Source organism: Bubalus bubalis, chromosome 11 (assembly GCF_019923935.1).
Source record: "Bubalus bubalis isolate 160015118507 breed Murrah chromosome 11, NDDB_SH_1, whole genome shotgun sequence".
Classification (NCBI taxonomy): Eukaryota; Metazoa; Chordata; class Mammalia; order Artiodactyla; family Bovidae; genus Bubalus; species Bubalus bubalis.
Genome location: NC_059167.1, coordinates 37,864,316 through 37,885,108, shown reverse-complemented (window position 1 = coordinate 37,885,108; position 20,793 = coordinate 37,864,316). Strand labels below are relative to the sequence as shown.

At 48.2% G+C, this 20,793-nt stretch overlaps 1 protein-coding gene across 3 annotated transcripts; it reads right to left on the bottom strand.

The window, feature by feature from the left end:
- Positions 1–7,056: 7,056 nt before the first annotated feature.
- Positions 7,057–19,201, bottom strand: LOC123328027 (targeting protein for Xklp2-like). Of its 3 annotated transcripts, none has more exons than XM_044924965.2 (2): positions 17,434–17,550; positions 7,057–8,115 (listed from the first exon to the last, which is right to left on the bottom strand). In XM_044924965.2, the coding sequence occupies exons 1-2, from the start codon at positions 17,474–17,476 to the stop codon at positions 7,481–7,483; spliced, it is 678 nt and encodes a 225-aa protein (XP_044780900.2). In that variant the 5' UTR covers positions 17,477–17,550; the 3' UTR covers positions 7,057–7,480. The 3 variants fall into 3 exon arrangements, 1 of the variants encoding a protein (XP_044780900.2); XR_006542736.2 differs by lacking the exon at positions 17,434–17,550 and adding an exon at positions 18,906–19,201; XR_006542737.2 differs by lacking the exon at positions 17,434–17,550 and adding an exon at positions 18,954–19,201.
- Between the last annotated feature and the right edge of the window lie 1,592 nt (positions 19,202–20,793).

Sequence of the window (20,793 nt, the reverse complement as noted above, 5' to 3'; positions counted from 1 at the left end):
ACAAACAACCCAATAAAAAATCAGCCAAAGATTAAATGCACATTTCTACAAAGAAGTCCTAGAGATGGCCATAAAGCAGATGAAATGATGCTCACTAGTTCTTAGAGAAAAGCAAATCAAATGTACAATGAGATATCACCTCACATTGATCAGAATGGTCACATAGAAAACCCTACAACAATAAAGTCTGCAGAGGGTGTGGAGAAAAGGGAACCCTCCTACACTGTTGGGAAAGTCAGTCAGTACACCCACTATGAAGATTATGGAGGTTCTTAAGAAACTAAACACGGAAGTGTTAGGGGAAGCACACTGATTGAAACCGCCCACCCTGGCCAGGCACCATAGTAACCATTTGCATGAGTTGTTTTATGACAGGAGATCCTGATAGGGAATATGGAACTAATAAGCCACCACCAACCGGAAGAGTTCAGGAAAGGTCTAAAGGAGACACCGCTTGTCCGTCCACTTCCCAGAATCCCTCTCGCTAGCATCCATCTTGGCTGAGCGATGCGTACACCACCAGGAAAGACTCTGAATTAGAATGATTGGCCAAAGACCACCTGGAAACTAATCCCATCACCATAAAACCCGACATCGCGAGCCACACGGCAGAGCAGTTCTCCTGGGTTCCCTTACCCTGCTGCTCTCCACCCGGGTGCCCTTTCCCAATAAAATCTCTTGCTTTGTCAGCACATGTGTCTCCTCGGACAATTCATTTCCGAGTGTTAGACAAGAGCCCAGTTTCGGGCCCTGGAAGGGGTCCGCCTTCCTGCAACAGAAGTACCCAGTGAGCCAGCAATCCCATACCGAGGTGTAGATCCAGAGGAAACCAAAATTTAAAGAGACACCTGTACCCAACAATCATAGGTACAATAACCAAGACACAGAAGCAACTGAAGTGTACAAAGGCAGATGAATGAAGACAGAAAATGGGGTACATGTACACAATGCAATATTACTCAGACATAGAGAAGGATGAAATAATGCCACTTTTAGTTACTGGGGAGAAACTAGAGATAATCATACTAAGTGAAGTGAGTGAGACAGAGAATGACAAGTACAGGATATTACTTCCTGTGGAATCTAAACATGGATAGAAATAAACTTCTTTACAAAACAGAAACATCCTCATGACTTATAAAAGAAACTCAAGTTTACCAAAAAAGAAAGGTGGAGGGACAGGGAGTAATAAGCTGGTTCAGATCAATATATACACCTTAAAACAGATGCTAAAGGGCTCATAATAGTCACAGTCCAAGAGGACTGTAAATGACACCTGCCCTCAAGAAATATTCTAGGGTAAATCATCAGAAAAAAATTCCAGACAGGGCCAACTTTCAATAAGTCAGACTGAAGAGGTAAATTGTTCTCACAAGATGTAAAATAACAATAAAATCACATGAAAAGATAGTCCACATCAGTAATTATTAAATCAATGCCAAGCAGAACTACAAGGTATCACCTCAGACTGACCACAGTGGCCATCATGTGAAAGATCTACAGAGAATAATTAGTGCGGGCTGTACAGAAAGTCAAATCCTCCCACAGTCTTGGTGGGAATGTAAATGGTGAAGCCACAAGGGAAATCAGCATGGAGGTTCCTTGAAACACCAGAGGTATCCTATGATCCTGCAGTCCCATTCCTCGGCTTAGGTCCAGAGAAAATCACCATTCAAAATGACACATGCAACTAGATTTTCAGGGCAGCACTATTTACAATAGCCAAGACCCCATAGATGGCAACCCACCAGGCTTCCCCGTCCCTGGGATTCTTCAGGCAAGAACACTGGAGTGGGTTGCCATTTCCTTCTCCAATGCATGAAAGGGAAAAGTGAAAGTGAAGTCGTTCAGTCATGTCCGACTCTTCGCGACCCCATGGAGTGCAGCCTACCAGGCCCCTCCATCCATGGGATTTTCCAGGCAAGAGTACTGGAGTGGGGTGCCATTGCCTTCTCCGTCAAAGGTGCCTAACCTCATGTGAATGTGACAATATGAAGAGAAGAAAAAGGACCACAGGTTAATCAGGGTGACACCCCCAATTCAGATGTTGGAAATCTCAGAGGGGACAAGACACACTGAGGTAAAGAGCTCACACGGGGTCTCTGGGTACAGGATCCAGACCTATGTGGACAGGGTGCGATCCACACAATACCCAGACCCTAGACCTGGGGTCACACGTCCACAGTCTCCAGGGTGACTCCCGTCCCCAGACCCTGTACCTGTGGTCACACATCCATAGTCTCCAGGGTGACCCCTGTCCCCAGACCCTGCACTGGGGTCACACATCCACAGTCTCCAGGGTGACCCCCATCCCCAGACCCTGCACCTGGGGTCACACGTCCACAGTCTCCAGGGTGACCCCCGTCCCCAGACCCTGCACCTGGGGTCACATGTCCACAGTTTCCAGGGTGACCCTCATCCCCAGACCCTAGACCTGGGGTCACACGTCCTCAGTCTCCAGGGTGACCCCCGTCCCCAGACCCTGCACTGGGGTCACACATCCACAGTCTCCAGGGTGACCCCCATTCCTAGACCCTGCACCTGGGGTCACACGTCCACAGTCTCCAGGGTGACCCCCATCCCCAGACCCTGCACCTGGGGTCACATGTCCACAGTCTCCAGGGTGACCCCTGTTCCCAGACTCTGAACCTGGGGTCACACATCCAGTCTCCAGGGTGACCCCCATCCCCAGACCCTGCACCTGGGGTCACATGTCCACAGTCTCCAGGGTGACCCCCATCCCCAGACCCTGCACCTGGGGTCACACGTCCACAGTCTCCAGGGTGACCCCTGTTCCCAGACTCTGAACCTGGGGTCACACATCCAGTCTCCAGGGTGACCCCCATCCCCAGACCCTGCACCTGGGGTCACATGTCCACAGTCTCCAGGGTGACCCCCATCCCCAGACCCTGCACCTGGGGTCACACGTCCACAGTCTCCAGGGTGACCCCTGTTCCCAGACTCTGAACCTGGGGTCACACATCCAGTCTCCAGGGTGACCCCCATCCCCAGACCCTGCACCTGAGGTCACATGTCCACAATCTCTAGGGTGACCCCTCTCCCAGACCCTGCACCTGGGGTGGCAAGACTCTTGGTTAGGACACCAGGTCTCTGCTGGTTGGGCCCCTACGGTGGAAACGAGTGAGTTCCTGTGACGTCCTGGCTTGGTAGATCAACATATCGGGTTCATCTCCTTTCCCCACACTTGTCCCAGAAAAATCCTCCTCTTTTCTCTTTGGTTCTATGTGATATTAACTGCTTTTACAGCTTTCATGATAATGTTGAACACACTACCTTGGTGTTTGCAGTTTCAGTCTTTTGTTGTCCCGCTGAGGTGCTGCGAAAACACACCAGACACTGGGCTGGAAGATGAGGGTCAGGTCTGGTCTCTGCTGAGTATGGACGGTCTACTGGAACGAGATCACAGCAGCAAATTGCTACCTTTTGGCTTTTTGCCTGATCCATGTGCCCTGCAATCTATTGCCCAGGTAAACCTGTTCCCTTCTTGCCATTCTCATGCTGGTGAATTGGAATAATTACCAGGTAGCTCACCTGAGGAGTCTCCAGGAGCCCCAGGGATGGGGAACCTTGCAGGGGTAAAGAGGGAATAGGCACAGGCCTATATAAAATGATATTGTAAAGCATTAATTCCTAAACACAAGTCAAGTGAAGTTCACATGTATTCTTCCCTTTTTCTTAACTTTGAGTATATGGTCTCCCTCTGCACATGATTCTGATCCACACAGACGGGGTGAGACTCACACAGTCCCCAGACCGCCCGCCCTCCCGCCCACCTGGGGTCACACATTCTCTTGGTCAGGACACCATGGCTGTGGTGGGTGGGCCCCCAGTGGGTAAACAAGCCAGGTCCATATAGTCAAAGCTATGATTTTTCCAGTAGTCATGTATGGATGTGAGAATTGGACCATAAAGAAGTCTGAGCACAGAAGAATTGATGCTTTCAAACTGTAGTGCTGGAGAAGACTCTTGAGAGACCTTGGACAGCAAGGAGATCAAACCAGTCAACCCTAAAGGTAATCAACTGTGAATATTCATTGGAAGGACTGATGCTGAAGCTGAAACTCCAATACTTTGGCCACCTTATGGGAAAAGCTGACTCATTGGAAAAGGCCCTGATGCTGGGAAAGATTGAAGGCAGGAGGAGAAGGGGACAAGAGAGGATGAGATGGCTGATGGCATCACCGACTCAACAGACATGAATTTGAGCAAACACCAGGAGATAGTGGAGGCCAGGGAAGCCTGACGTGCCACAGTCCATGGGGTCACAAAGAGTTGGACAGACTTAGAGACTGAACAACAACCAGGTAGCCTGCCTGAGGTGTCTTGATGAGCCCCAGGGAAGGTGAACTCGTCAGAAGGAAAGGCTAAGAGCCCCACCTCAGAACTGACCCCTGGAAGGGCCATGGAACTCCACTCAGAGAAGAGCACAGTTACCCAGAGAAACCCACCTCAGCTCCAGATCCCAGACATCTGAACACTGACATTCAGATGCAGGCACGGAGTTTTCCAGGACAGAGGCCAGGCCGGGTCTCTACCCAGGTCTCCATGTGCTACTGCACAGAGGACCCAGTCAGGTGTAAATGTTTTCATTGTAGAAACACATAATCATCTAAACATAATCAGTGTAGACAGGACTTGCAGGAGTCTGAATCTACCATGCAGACAGAACTTGGTCAGATTCAAAGTAGCTTAGGGCCACGTTCCCAGGAGGCACAGGTCACACACCTGGGGTCTCATCGCTAGACAGGGGCGCACCTGCATGAGGGAACTGGGATGTACCTTTCTTGAAGAAGAAACCATCACTGGGCTCCACACTTCACCCACACCAGGAAATGGAACAAAAATAATGCCACTTGCAGGGGGACTCTAGAACAATCATAGGTTAATCTAGAACACTCATAGTAAGTGAATACTTCAGAAGGAGAAACTGATACCAGTGAGCTATTTTATAGAGTGAAATACACGCACAGTCTTAGGAAACAAACATGGTTCCTGAAGGGGAGTGGTGGGTGGAAAGAATAAATTAGGAGGCTGGGATTCATTTATACTCATAAATACATACAGAATATAGAATCAACACAGACCTACTTTACAAAGGGTGGTGTACTACACATTCTATAATAATGTGTATATGAAAAAAGCAAAGATGAATCAATATGTGTATGGGGATAACTGATGAAGAATCTCTACACTGACAAACACAGCATTGTAAGTCAGCTATCCTCCAAAAGAAGTAAACATTAAGTTAAAAAAAAAAAAGGATTAATGAGACACAGGCTTCGGGCATGTCCCAGAAGAAACACCAACTAGGAGTAAGCCTAAGGCTCTGGTTACTGTAGTAACAGGAGTAGGCCATGAAGAAATCCTGTCTCCTTGTGGCCATTTCTCACAACAGAAACTTCAAAGCTATTGCTTGTGCTGCAGTGAAATAAGAAAAAGTTTTTTCTCTTTGGCCTTTTGATTCCTCCTCTACTTTAGCTGTTCCTGGTCTACAGTCTGCACTGAGAACTAAGTTTCCTTCTTTTCAGAAGATTAACCTACTGACTGTTTTGAAACAATGCAAAAAGGAACAAGAATATAGGAATCTTATACATTTGTGGAAATAAATGTTTTTTTGAAGAAAATAGAAAGATGGCTTTAATCCCCAAGCAGGCAGAGGAGAGAACACAGTAGGCTTGTGCCTCAAGAACTGCGTCTTCCCCCCACCCCCGCCATGGGGAATCAAGGGGATCACATAGTTGGGGCTCATAGTCAGAGGTTGGAGATAAAGAGCAAAAACATAAGGATCCTGTATTCTTTCTTTCTGCATTGTTTCAAAGCAGTCAATAAGCTGGCGTCAAAGAACCCAGTAACTTGGGTATAGCAGACAGTCCCAGGAGTTGGGTCCATTGTCTTTTGTGGATTGCACTGCAGCTTTCTTTCTGTAATACAAAAAGAGGGAAAAACAAATTATAAGGGGAGATTTTCAGAGAGAGTACCATAAAGTTAAGTATCAGGATGTGACTAGCATAAAATTAAAAGATAATAGATGCAAAGTATGGCTCATGCAGAGTTAGAGGGTGATAGGTGCAGGATATCCCTGGAGAAGGGAATGGCTACCCACTCTACTATTCTTGCCTGGAGAATTCCATGGACAGAGGAGCCTGGCAAGCTACTGTCCATGGGATGGAAAAGAGTCAGACACAACTGAGCAAATAAAACACACACACACACACACACACATACACACACACGCAGGTGCAGGATACAGTTTACATAACAGGCTAGTCTTCTAAAAGAAAGAAACTTAGTTGTCAATGCAGAATGTAGATCAGGAACAGTTAAAGTAGAGAAGGACTCAGAAGGCAAAAGAAAAAAAGAAAACTATTTCTTAATTCACTGCAACACTTAAGAACACTTCATATTCAGAAGGACTGCTGGGCTCTAAATGATACTGGAACTTTAAAAATTTCCATGGGTAACTAATTGAAAAATAAAGAAAAACTGGGCAGACTGCAAAGAAGAAAACTTCCACAGTCAGTTCCACACACACTAGTTAAAATCAAAGCCCATGAAAATGTGCTGCACCTCAGGAATTGTTAGAGACGTGCAAATCAAAACCACAGCGAGGTAACCATGCACCTGTTTGAAAGGCCATCCTCAGTCTACAAAGGTAAACGGTGGAGAGACATGGAGGAAAGAGAACACTTTCGGTGCTGCTGATGGCATGTAAATGCTAAGAATCACTGTTGAGAGGAGTATGAAACTGCCTTTTCTAATTTTTAGTAAGACAAACATATTGATTCCAGCCCAGCTCACAGGAGGACTTAAAACACGTCCTGCTCAGCATTCCCTCATTGTCAGCACCAAGAAGGGAAGAAGGTGCCTGAACAGCAGCTCTGCCTGAAGCCGGCAGACAGCCTCTGTGAGGGACACATCAGTCATGTCTCTTCCTCATCAGATGGTTAACAAGGCTCCCTCCTCACAGCAAAGGGCTCCTTAACTCCAAATTCAGTTTGCACAGAGAAGAGGAAAGAATCAGACATAAACTATAAATTGAATCAAGTATCTTTATTTTTTAATTTAAATATAAAAAGTGAAGGATAAAAGCAGTAAAAATTACACTTTAAGTGAATAAATTACAAATTAAATCACTATATATTCTGACTTATAAAAGAGGAGGAGGCTGGAAGCAACACAAATTACTGTATGTGAGCAGCCCTTGACTCTGTGGGTACCACCCAAGGTCTCCAGTCAACTCCACCGCTAGTCTTGGCTGCAGACACCATCCAGGAACCAGAGCTGCTGTTTCCATCACACCAGGAGGAGCCTTCTTTGTCACTGGGGCACAGGGAGAACCCAAGTCTGTGCCTTCAGGCACCTCTTCTGCCAGGCTCCAAGCAGAAGGTTCAACCTGAGTTGTGTTCTTCATCTTCTTCTCTTGCAGGTTAATGGTGGTAAAATGAGGCAAAGGAACCACCTAGAACTTGGGCACCTCCCCTTTCTGCAGCTGTTTTATTTTCTTCTCTTTCTGTAAGTGGCTTTTTGAATCAAAAGAGAAAGGGCGTATTTCCACAGTTCTCCTCACAGGGATTTTGGGCTTAAAAGGTACTCCATAATGGGGCAATTGTTGAGCTCTGATCACCTTTGGCTGCTCCTCATCCTCACCCTCTTGGGTGGGTTTTGGGGTTCTCTTCTTCTGAACAAAGGCAGGTGTCCTGGGGATGGTAAGTGGAATTTCTTTCTTATTGGGAAAACCCACAACACCTAACAGGATAGGATAAGGGCAAGGCTTCGCATTAAAGTGTTTATCCTCCAATACCCTCTCTGCTTTTTCTCGCTGTTTGATTCTTTTCTCCATTTCAAAATCAAAGCCAATAGGCACAGTGGGTGGCTTCTCTGGCAGTTTCTTAGGGAAAATGCACCCACTATAAAGAATTCCAGAATCCAGTTTCTGTGCTTTAAATTTGCAGAGCCCTGCTTCTACAGGATTACATTTCTTGGATTTTGCATTTGTTTCCAACACTTCCACCACCTCTTGCCACATTTTTATTCTCTTCTCTGACTCTTGCTTCTCAGTACTTTTTAGGATCTTCTGTATATGGGAAGAAGAACCTGAAAAAGAAAAGATATGCATTTATGCATGGATTGAATTAAGTTCCTGTGAGGAGGAAAAGTTAAAATTTTACCTCCTCCTGCCTCTGTAACTCAGCTTGCCCCTTGCAAAGTCTAGATCATGTAGGTCTCAGAAAGTGGGGACTCACAGTACTAGGAACTGGAGCTTATCTCACTCACCCTTGTCCTGCTCTTTGCAATCCTCTTAGCTCCTGCAAACCCACAAACCTGCTTAATCATGCCTGTCCTATTGTGGTCTGGGCGCAGATTGGAAAAGAATTTCCAGACATGAGACAGAATGAGAGGGAAATAAAGTTTATTAGAGTGGGAGACGTTGTTAGAACAGTGGGCCAGCTCAAGGGAGAACCGACATTGAATGGAGGTCCTTAGTCCACTCTTATACCCAGGGTACAAGGGGTGGGATAGGGGTCTTGCGGGTCATTTGCTGATTGGATGAGGCACGTATACTGGGTGGGGGGAAGAGTAAGGCAAACACTTTCTCCCTATGGGGTAGGAGGGGAGACAGGTTATACTGTTCCATTAATAGTTACAACATGGGGGAGGGAAGGACGATAAGGGTCTGGTTCTTCCATTCCTGCATTCCAAGACTCTCCTTGGTTATCTGCTCTTTCATTCTTGGGTCATCACATTCTTCTCTCTTTTTATTTTTAGGGCCAATTCTTGGGCCCCTTTTGATACCCTGCTCATATCTAACTGTCTACCTATTTCCCTTCTCAGGCATTTGGGAACCCAGTCTCAGGGGAAAGGGGGTAATGACCATACAGGCTTCGTCAGGCTGTAGAGGAGCATCGTGGGGCTCTGGGTTCCCTTTGCCTGCTCTCTGTCAGGGTGTGTTTACAGAGGGAGATGAGTCCATGGAATGATAAGATGACTTGTTTCAGCATTGTCTAGGTGTTTGTTGGTCAGGGAAAATTCTTGTCAAACTATCACTTGGAGATTTGTTGTATTCTAGAAGAAACAAACTTACCAAGAAAGTTAAAGGGACATGGCCCAAAGATTAATAGAAGTAGAAAACCTGCTGAGGAGCTAGCCAGGAGAATCAGGACTAGACATTGGTTTGTGACATTAGTGTTTCTCTAGGTATGAGAAGATGCAAGAATTTGGGCTCATAAAATCTTTACCTGAAGACATCTGACTATCTGAAGGCCGGTTCTTCTGGGTTTTTCCCAGAGCACAGAGTGCCTTATTTCTGATCTGCCCCCTGAACTCCTTTCAAGGGGGTGTTGAAGGTCAGCAGTTTGCAGTGGTCATGATGTAATTTTCGTAGAGGCAGCTGGCAAGTGCCAACTTCCAGTCAGCCGAGTCCCTTCATAGTCACATATTTGACCATGCTTTGGGGGCATTTCATGGCCATTTTCTCCTGTGGAGCTGGGAAGGTTCATTCCCAGGTCTAATGAAGATTCCATTGACAGGCCACTCAGTGTGCTATTACTAGACCTGGCCTTGCAAGTGGCAAACGTCTCTGGACCATACTTGTCTTACTAGCTTCTTGGTCCAGGAAAATATCCTCTCTCGTTGGTTCTTCTCATATCTAGAGTTACATTATTGCAATCATTGATCTCATATGGAACTGCATATCAGCATTTTATCACAGGCTCAGTCACACATTTAATAACATAAGAAACAATCTTCTGAAACAAGTTACACAGAAAATAATATAGCTAGCAGTTATTAGTAAGGTCATAAGTAAGAACTGCAAGTCAAGAACTTTCATTAGGTAGAGCCCAATATACCCCGGAAAAGGCAATGGCACCCCACTCCAGTACTCTTGCCTGGAAAATCCCATGGATGGAGGAGCCTGGTGGGCTGCAGTCCATGGGGTCGCTAAGAGTCGGACGTGACTGAGCGACTTCACTTTCACTTTTCACTTTCATGCATTGGAGAAGGAAATGGCAACCCATTCCAGTGTTCTTGACTGGAGAATCCCAGGGATGGGGGAGCCTGGTGGGCTGCCGTCTATGGGGTCGCACAGAGTCGGACACGACTGAAGCGACTTAGCAGCAGCAGCAGCCCCAGGTTGTATTGGGACCAGGCCTTTCGCAGGGTCAAAATTTTCCAGTTTCTGAGAATATAGCCAAGGGGTGAGTCTAAGAGAGGCTCCCGGGACATACCAGAACCCACTCAGCCTACCTGCCGTGGAATGGGGGTCCTGAGAGTCACCTGCTGACAGAGAGGTGTCCCTTTTGTTCCAGTGATCTCTCTGTGTGACTAATGGCACAAAAATGGTCCACTGTCCCAACAGTCACAGCTGACAGTGAGAGGTGACCGCTGAGAACCGTGCGGTCACATGACCCAGGCAGAGAAAGACAGAGCTAAGACACCACGTGACCTGGGCAGAGAAAGACAGATTCCTGGGAGCAACCGGGTGACTCATCATTTGGCAATTCCCTGAAACGTGGAAGGCACTCTTGGGATGGCTCAGAGGCAATACCTAGGCTCTCATAAATCAATCCGAATAGAAGGGGAAAGAAGTGAAAATGACAGGGAAGAAGGCTGAGGAATCCGCCTTACAATCCTATCGGGGAGGCCACCGCCAGGGGACAATGGTCTCTGCTTTGCTTCAACCACTATGTGCCTGACACGGTGCACGGCAGTTGTCTTGCTGGGGGCAGATGCCCTTGTGGCCTGATCCGTTCCGTGTCCCCCTTATCCTCACACGGGAGTCTTCATGTGGCAGGTGCCCTAATGGCTTTTAAGTGCCTGACCTGTGCCCACACAATGTTGGTCGGCCTAGTGCTCAGTTGGAAAGAAGACATAGGAGAGACCCTCACCCATTCGGGCGGCAGCTACTGGGGCGCAGTGAGCAGTGGGGCCTTTGGGACACACCAGAGGGTAACCCCTGCCAGAGTTCCTCAGTTGCTTCCACAGCACTTGCCTGTTCGCAGAGGGTCCGTATGAAAAAGGAGAAGTGAGGAGGAGGGGGGAAGAGATCCCAAGGTCCCCGTATGGGCCACCAAAAATGTCGTGGTCCAGGCTCAGGTTGGAAAAGAATTTCCAGACATGAGACAGAATGAGAGGGAAATAAAGTTTATTAGAGTGGGAGACGTTGTTAGAACAGTGGGCCAGCTCAAGGGATAACCAACATTGAATGGGGGGGGGGGGGGAGCGGGGGTGGGTCCTTAGTCTACTTTTATACCCAGGGTACAAGGGGTGGGATAGGGATCTTGCGGGTCATTTGCTGATTGGATGAGGCACGTATACTGGGTGGAGGGAAGAGTAAGGCAAATACCTCCTCCCTATGGGGTAGGAGGGGAGACAGGTTATACTGTTCCATTAATACAGTTACAACATGGGGGAGGGAAGGACGATAAGCGTCTAGTTTTTCCATTCCTGCATTCCAAGACCCTCCTTGGTTATCTGCTCTTTCGTCCTTGGGTCACCACATGTTCGTGTATAAAAACTCTGTAACACCCTCCCCACCCCCGCCCCCGCTTTGTTCTGGGGCTCAGAGCTTGGAGTGTTAACTCCTCTGGGCCCGCCAGCGTAATAAACCTGAGTTCTCCAACTCTCCCAGTGTGGTGCTTGGTTTCTCGAGTATGGCTTCTACAACACCTGTACACCTTATACAAACACAACTTTGGAAATCAACTCTATTCCAATATAAGATCAAAACGAAATTGCATAGAAAGAAAAAGAAAAAGAAAGGGGCATGAAAAAATGCTGCCACCTTGTGGTCATTTTCCATAACAACAACCTCAAAATCTGCTGATCTGAACTGAACTGCGCTTATGGGCACTTAATATTCAGAAGGTCCGTGGGGTTGTGAGTAAACAACACCAGCCTTCAAGGAATGTTCTAGGAGTGTTCGTCAAAACACAGGGCAGACGTTCAAGAGTCAACTGCAAGATGTTTCACTCATACTCTTTTAAAAAAAAAATCATAGGAAATGTTGTCAACCTTGCTAAATAACAGAGAAATCCAAATCAAAATTACAATGAGGTATCACCTTAGGCCTGGCGTGCTGCGGTTCATGGGGTCGCAAAGAGTCGGACACGACTGAGCGATTGATCTGGTCTGATCTGATCACCTTACACCGGTCAGAATGGCCATTGTCAAACACTCTACAAAGAACCAGGGCTGAGAAGGTATGGAGAAATGAGAACCCTCCTCCATCGATGCTGGAAAGTCGATTGGGAACAGGCCCTATGGAGACAGTGTGTGTGCGTGCTGAGTCACTTCAGTCATGTCCGACTTTTCTCGACCCTGTGGGCTGTAGCCTGCCAGGCTCCTCTGTCCATGGGATTCTCCAGGCAAGAACACTGGAGTGGGCTGCCATGCCCTCCTCCAGGGGATCTTCCCCACCCAGGGACTGAACCCGAGTCTCTTATGTTTCCTGTGTTGGCAGGTGGATTCTTTACCACTAGTGCCACCTGGGAAGCCCATGGAGACAGTATGGAGGTTCCTTAAACAATGAAAATGGGAACAAAATTACAATATTCCTGCCGACTTTAAAAAATACTCACAACCTAAAAGTTGAGAGCTATGTTTTATTTGGTGGGAATTTTTAGGACTTCAAGCCCAGGAGACACCATCTCAACTAACCCTGAGAGAACTGCTCCCAGGAGGTGAAGGGAGGAGCCAGGTTACATAGAACTTTGTAACAAAGGGCAGGTAGTCTGAATATCAGAAGGTTATTGTTAAAGAAAACCAGAAATCCTGAGTCAAGGAATTCAGTGCTTTTCTGTGTAAGGGAAGATGCTAGAGTCCTGGCTCACTGAAATCATTCCTTTCATATGCACCTCACCTATCTGGGGCCAGCATTCTGTCTTCACATCTTGAGACTCCTTTCCTCAGGGCTTACTTTAGGGAGTGTCTGCAGTCTGATGGCTGCTCAGTTCAGTCATTCAGTTGTGTCTCTTTGTGACCCCACAGACTGCAGCAGGCCAGTCTTCCCTGTCCATCACCAACTCCCTGAGCTTACTCAAACTCCTGTCCGTCAAGTTGGTGATGCCTTCCAGCCATCTCATCCTCTGTCATCCCCTTCTCCTCCCACCTTCAACCTTTCCCAACATCAGGGTCTTTTCTAATGAGACAGTTCTTTGTATCAGGTGGCCAAAGTATTGGAGCTTCAGCTCCAGCATCAATCCTTCCAATGAATATTCAGGACTGATTTCCTTTAGGATGGACAGGTTTGATCTCCTTGCAGTCCAAGGAGATCTCAGAGTCTTCTCCAGCACCACAGTTCAAAAGCATCAATTCTTCGGCACTCAGCTTTCTTTATAGTCCAACTCTCACATCCATGCATGACTACTGGAAAAACCATAGCCTTGACTAGGCGGACCTTTGTTGGCAAAGTAATGTCTCTGCTTTTCAATATGCTGTCTGGGTTGGGCATAGCTTTTCTTCCAAGGAGCAAGAGTCTTTTAATTTCATGGCTGCAATCACCATCTACAGTGATTCTGGAGCCCCCAAAAATAAAGTCTGTCACTATTTCTGTTGTTTCCCTATCTATTTGTGATGGAGTGATGGGACTGGAAACAATGATCTTAGTTTTCTGAATGTTGAGCTTTAAGCCAACTTTTTCACTCTCCTCTTTCACTTTCATCAAGAGGCTCTTTAGTGCTGCTAAGAGAGCAGATATTCTCCTCCCTGAGTTCCCTGAGGGCTCACCGGCTCACACTGGAGGTCAGCAATTGCTGATGACTATGATATCCTTTTTTACTGATACAGCAGGAAACAGTCCATTTCTCACCCCCTAACATCATACACAAATATAAACTCTGAATAATTTAAAGATCTCAATGTAAGGATGGACACTCTAAAATCCTTAAGGAAAATATAGGCAGAAAATGCTTTGTTGTAAATCACAGCAAGTTCTTTTTGGATCCATATCTTGGAGTAGCAAAAAATAAAATTAAAATAGGCCAAAGGGATGTAATTAACCTTAGCAGCATTTTCACAACAAAGGAAACCCTAAATGAAAGAAAAAGACAACTTTCAGAATAGGAAAAAATATTTCAAAGCAAAGATTCCCACAAAAATACCCAATAGGAAATGGGCCAAAGATCTCAATGGACAGTTCATGAAGAAGGCATACACATGGCCATTAAGTACTTGAAAAGATGCTCAGTATCACTAATGGTTATGTTGTAGCCACGTGTTCCAGGAAACAAACTCACCCGGAAGGACAATGCAGATAGTGGAGTGCAGTTTATTACACTGGCCGGCCCAAGGCAGAGTCTCCTCTTAGCCAAGGACTCCGACCAGTTTTTGTGAAAACCTTTAAGTGTACATGCTCAAACCCACCTCCCCAAATTCTCTGAAACTAGTCTGAACAAAGGAAAAGAAAGATACAATCAAAGTAAACCCATGATTTGTATGCCTTAAGCCTAGGTAGTTAATAGTGGACAATTATCATTAGGCCTGTGGTCATACCCCAATAAGCATAACAGAATTTATGATTCTATTCGGTTACACAGATAATTAGGGTATTCTTTTAGGCTATGGAGAGTCTAGGTACAAGCCCTGGGGCTCTACCATCCGGGGGCTCTGGTTTTCCAGTTGGTATGTCGTTTCCATAGATACTGGGCATATAGCTCAAAGTCCACAGTCCAGCCCAAGATGGAGTCCTGCTTTCAAGATGGAGCCTGTTCTGTTTCCTCCTTCAGTTAGAGGAAGGCAAATCAAAAGTCCAATGAGCTATCACCTCACACCAGTCAGAATGGCTATCTCAGAGACTCTCCAACAATTCATGTTGCAGAGGATGCAGAGAAAAGGGAACTCCCCTGAACTCTTGGTGGGAATGTAAATCGGTACATCCATTAGGAGGCAAAGAGTATGAAGTTTCTTTTAAAAAACTAAACACAGATGTACCATATGATCCAGAAGTCCCACACCTGGGTGTAGATATGGAGAAAACCAGTATTTGAAAAGACGCCTGCAGCCCTATGATCACAGCTGCACTAGGTACCATAAACAAGACACGGCAGCAATCTAAGTGCAGAACGCAGATGAACGGATAAAGAAGGTGGGGAACCTAGACGTAATACAACATTGTTCAGCCATTAAAAAGGATCAGACAATGACATTTCCAGCCACAGGAAGGAAAGCAGAGGTGATCATTCTAAGTGAAGTAGGGGAGACAGGGCAAGACAAGAATTATATGGTATTATTTCTAGGTGGAATCTAAAAATGGAGACAGACAAACTTCTTTACCAAAGAGAAACGGCCTCATGGACTTATGGTTCCTAAGAAGAAACTTATGGTTCCCAAGGAGGAAAAGAGGAGGGCAGGGAGAAATGAGCTGGCTCAGACTAACAAACACACTATTCTTTATAAAAATCATCCACAAGGACTCGCTGCATAGCACAAGGAACCCTCCTCAATACTCTGTAATAACTTAAATGGGAAGAGAACCAGAAAAAGAACATATATATGTCTAGGTATACATGAATCAAGTACCTGGAAAGACAGCCCCCCTCACTCATTACTGTGCTAGGTTGCTCAGTCATGTCCAACTCTTTGCAACCCCATGGACTATAGCCTGCTAGTCTCCTCTGTCCTTGGAGTTTTCCGGGAAAGAATACTGGAATGGGTTGCCATTTCCTTCTCCAGGGGATCTTCCCGACTCAGGGATCGAACCTGCATCACTCACATCTCCTGCACTGCAGGCAGACTTTTTACTGCTGAGCCAAACCAGGGAAGACCCGCTGATTATTAAATCAATGCTAATCAAATCTACAGTGAGGAATCCCCTCCCACAGGTCAGAATGGCCATCATCAGAAAGATCTCCAAAGAATAAATGCTGCAGAGGACGTAGAGAAAATGGAATCCTCCTACACTCTGAGTGGGGATGCACAAGGGTGCAGCCATGATGGAAAACAGCATGGAGGTTTCTGAAAAAAGTGAACAGAGGGGCCATGGGATCCAGCAACCCCACTTCTGGGCTCAGATCTGGACAATATCACAATATGAAATGATGCATGCACCCCTGTTTTCAGGGAAGCACTATTAAAATAGCAAGATATAGAGTCCACCAAAATGTCCAGCAACAGGAACATGAAGACAGAGTGGTCCTTCTATACACTAGACTACTCCTCAGGCTTTGGGGGTGGAATAAGGACCAGCAGCTGGTTGGAAGAAGGGAGACCAGTCCTGAGGGCAGAGGGTTCCCCAAAGTCTGTGGACCCCAGTGCCCTGATGGGCTTCATCCCCAGTGGGGACATGGGCAGGGCCTGAGCCCCTTTGATGAAGACATAGCAGCCCTGGGCTCAGAAGTCTCCAGATGGTGTCTCAAACTCTGACACCGTGTTTTACAAAGGAACAAGAAAATACAGCTGAGTTCCTGAGGGCCAGTCCTTCTGGTTCTGAGTTGCTTCCAAAAGACCACCAACACCTGCATGGGGTCAACTGTGACCCATCTGACCCTTCCTGGCCTTTCCTCTTCCTCCCGGTGATGATTCCAGTGACATTTCCAGCCTGGACCCCTCTCCCAGGCCAGATACATATATCTATCCACTGCCTCCCTATCTCACCCTGGGGGCTAGCAGGCCCCTTGGAAGACTGCAATCCTGCTGCTCCCCATGCCCAGAAGGCAACCCCATCTTCCCCCACTGCTGAGCCTGGACACCTGATGTAACTGAGCAGGAGCCAATGGGGTCATCCCAGAACAGACCCTGTCCCATATCCTCTGCTGTAGCTCCTCTCTGAAGTATGGAGATAACAGTATCTGATACATACTCCCTGAGTTGTTTTACACATGCTAAACCCCCCACCCATGGAAGAGGTAAACTTGACGAGCATGGACACGTAACCCCCAGAGTTTCCAGTGCCTGAGAATTTGTGAAATTAGCCACCTATTACCTCACCAACCAGAGAACAGTGCACCAGCAGATCACATGCTCTGTGACCCCCTCCCTCCTGTGGCCTGTACAATTGCTTTGCTGAAACCCTTCAGGGAGTTTGGGGTTTAGAGCACAAGCCACCCGTCCTCTTTGTATTGGTACTTTCATAACTATCGCTTCACTTTCCTTCACCACAACCTGGCGTCAGTAGACTGGCTTTATTGAGCTCAGGTGTGTGGACCCAAGTTTGGTTCAATAACACGGGGGCCTCCCAGGCTCCCACTTCCTGGTGCCCCAGTGACTGTCAGCGCCTCCTCCAGAGCCCACGGCCAGTCCCCACACTACTTCTCCTCTACCCCTAGTCCAGTAGTTACTGGCTACATCATGGTATTGATGATGACATCCAGAAGAGCCAGCTTTGCAAGGTAGACATTTCCAGACTTGACACTGGGCCCCTTTCCATGGGTAGGATGGAGTGACTGTTCTCATGGGCCCCAAGGTGGAAGAGCTCACCTTCTGATGAAGCCAGGCCTTGATCCTTTCCAGGTGATTCCATGGTCCTTATTCTCCCCAGACCCCCACCCACATGGGTGCTGTCTGTGCCGGTCTGTATGGGACCCTGGTCATCTCCTAAAATGAGCATGATTTTATACACAGATAATGGGCTTCCCTGGTGGCTCAGATGGTAAAGAAACTGCCTGCAATGCAGGAGACCTGGGTTTGATCCCTGGGTTGGGAAGATCCCCTGGAAAAGGAAAAGGTTACCCACTCTAGTATTCTGGCCTGGAGAATTCCATGGACAGAGGAATCTGGCAGGCTATAGCCCATGGGGTTGCAAAGAGTCAGGCACAACTGAGGGAGTTTCACTTTCAGTAGGTTGAACGATGGTCCCAAAAGATGTTTCGCCCCAGAACATGTGAACAAGACCGTATCTGGGAAAAGGGTCTTTAAAGATACATTGAAAGATGTTGAGGTGAGGTCATCTTGTTCCTAAAAGAAGGGAGACACAGACACAGAGGACAAGCTGCATGAAGATAAGGCTGAGATGGGAGGGAGGTGGCTGCAAGCCCTGGAGCCCCAGAAACTGGAAAAAGCAGGAAGGACCCCCTCCTGGAGTCCCTGGAGGGCCACACCACCTTGATCTCAGACATCTGATCTGCAGGACTGGGGGAGGATGAACTCCTGTTGTTTAAACCACCCAGCTTATGGTCATTTGTTAGAGAAGCCACAGAGCAGCCACACAGATCCTGCTCTGTAGGATCCTAGAAGTGTGGGTCTCACTAAAGGCGGATGGAAGACAGATTATAGAACCCTTGGAGCCAGTACTGGGCTGTCAGAAATGCTAAAGCAGTGGCCGGACCCCAGAATGTTAAGGGGTCAAATCTGAAGCCCATCCCTTGGGTACAGACTGCACATGCCTCCTCAGGTTCTTACACCTGTATACATGGTGTAGTGTCTCAGTCCTGACTGAGCACATTTAACGTCACTGTTCATATTACTAATTAAGAACCCACCAGTTACACAGGTGAAAATCCAGTTAAAATACTTGCTACACTGATGATCCATTCTGAAGATGGTCAGGGGTGGGGGACTTACATGCTGCCAGCAGCCCTTCCATCCTCTCCACCCCCTTACCCTGCCTCCATACCCTCCGCCCCGAAGGAGCATCTTCAGTGGGAAGTTGGGGAACCACAAAGAGGCATCGCTAAGTAAACCTTAGCTGAGCCCCAGGCTAGCTGCTCCTGAACCTCATCCACCCATCCCAGGTAAAATTCCTGAATACGCACAAAGACCTCACAGGCTGGAGGAAAGTGCTTGGAGCCACCCCAGCGACAGCACGCTTGCCAAGTTGGCTCTTGCGGGCCAGGCGGGATGGTCCTGCCCCAGGGGCCTCTTCTGGAAGCTTTCTGTTTCCCTACAGGAGTTAGCCCTCCAGTCCTGGCTCCCACTGCCTTTTCTCTTGCTTACTCACCCTTGTCACCCACCTGGGGAGACTTCCAACAGCAGGTACAGGTGACACACCTCTTCCTTACCTGGTCTAGAAAAGACCTGATCACAAAGAGCAACCCACAAGGCTCTCTTGCCAGTCCAGATCCACACATCCAACAGAGTATGGCGCAGAATACAGCTGCAGGCACTTTTACACCCACTTACAGAGACCTCAACCCAGGCACACCTGGGAAGGGCTGGCCAGCCGAGTCAGGTCAGCCAATCCTCCACCATCAGGGACTCACAGTTGCTGAAAATGGGCCTTGGTGTGCCCTCCAGGTGCAAGGAACAGATTGTGGGTCCTGAGGGTCAGGATGGACATGGGGCTGGAGCTCTGGCTTGTTTTCTAATCGTTTCATCTGGCCCATGAGTGGGAGGTAATTTCAAGAAGACCTCCTAGTGAGAGGATCTAGGAGTCAGGGAGAGGAGGGGTGGTGTGTGGAGACAATGCCCGAGTGCCTGGGTACAGTGGCAGTCTCTGGAAGACTCGGTGGAGGGAGGCTGCATAGTGAAGCCCAGGATCCCTGACCTGTCCAGGAGCAGGGATCAGGTTAGTTCAGGTCCTGCTCTGAGGGGGCTCAGGGTCAGACTTGACCAACAGGTGCCCTGGGGGTGCTCTACAACTAGGCCTCTGTACACAGTTCCTGGGTGCTGAGCCCTGTGGGGTACCTGCCCAGGTGAGCCCCATATCCTTGGAGGAACCTGCCCACCAGAACGCTGTGCTCCTGGGAGGGGTGTGTGAACGAGTACCCTCTCTGTGCAGCAGGCAGAGTAGCTTAGCGACTCCCCCGTGGGCAGCACTGGGATGAGATGAGAACCAGGACACACAGGGCCCACCCTGGGCCCACCCAGAGTGAAGAGGTCAGGAGGTAGGCGCTGGCCGCTGTGCTGCTTGTGGGAGGCCCCACAGGCACCTGTTGGTTCTTGCACCTGACACCATGGAGGCCTCCCCAGGACAGAGCAGACAGCCTGTCCCGGTCAGGGGGAGCTTCTGGCAACCCTGCAGGGGATGTGAGAGGGAAGGACCAGGCCGTGGGGAGTGAGCGCCCAGGCAGAGCCATGGGGCTCGGAGCCCAAGGGGGCCTTTCTGTTCTGAGCTGGGAGAGGACGAGCGGTGGTGAGTGTGATCCAGGAAAGAGGCCCTGGTGACATGAGACTGAATCCTCCTCAGAATGACAAGCCTTCCGGATGATCCCAGAAACAGGACTGTGAGATAAGAGTCCTGGTAAAAGAAGGTGAATGAGTCCCCCTAAGAGCAGGCTCTGTGAGCTGCTCCAGAGCAGGTGAAGCGGGCAAAAGTGAACATGCTGTGAATGGGCAGTCATCCTGGGTGGTGAGCGGGCACAGACCCCACTCCATGGCCACACATTTGTCCTTCTGGGTGGGTCACTTGGCTTCCCGGAGCCTCAGCCTCTCAGCCTGCTTGTGGGGTGATGATTGCACGGACTAGTCATTTGCTCAGAACAGGGCAGAAAGGGGTCTCATGGAAATTCCACAGAACACCATCAATGTGGGACTCATGGGCCCTGTTTCCTGCAGGTCTGTCTTCAGGATCTGGAGAACAAACACGAGCAGACTTGTAGCAGGGCCTGGGATGGGCTCGGTTCGGGTGGTTGGTGGAGTGACCGCTCTTGTCCCCAGGCCCTATCAGCATTAGCCCTTCAGGCTGTGGGTCGGGGAGCCCATGGGGTGCGGGTCCAGCTGTGCCCACCAGGGAGGCCTGGAGGACTTGGCAAGGAAGCACTACTGTGGCCATCCCCTGTGCAGAAGCTTCCAACCCAGGGTCCAGTGGGAGCGCTCGCCCTGCACATAGGTTTCAAGTCCACAGCACACATGAGCTGCTGGTGGCTTTGTTTGTTTTCGACATGCAAAGTCCTAGTACCC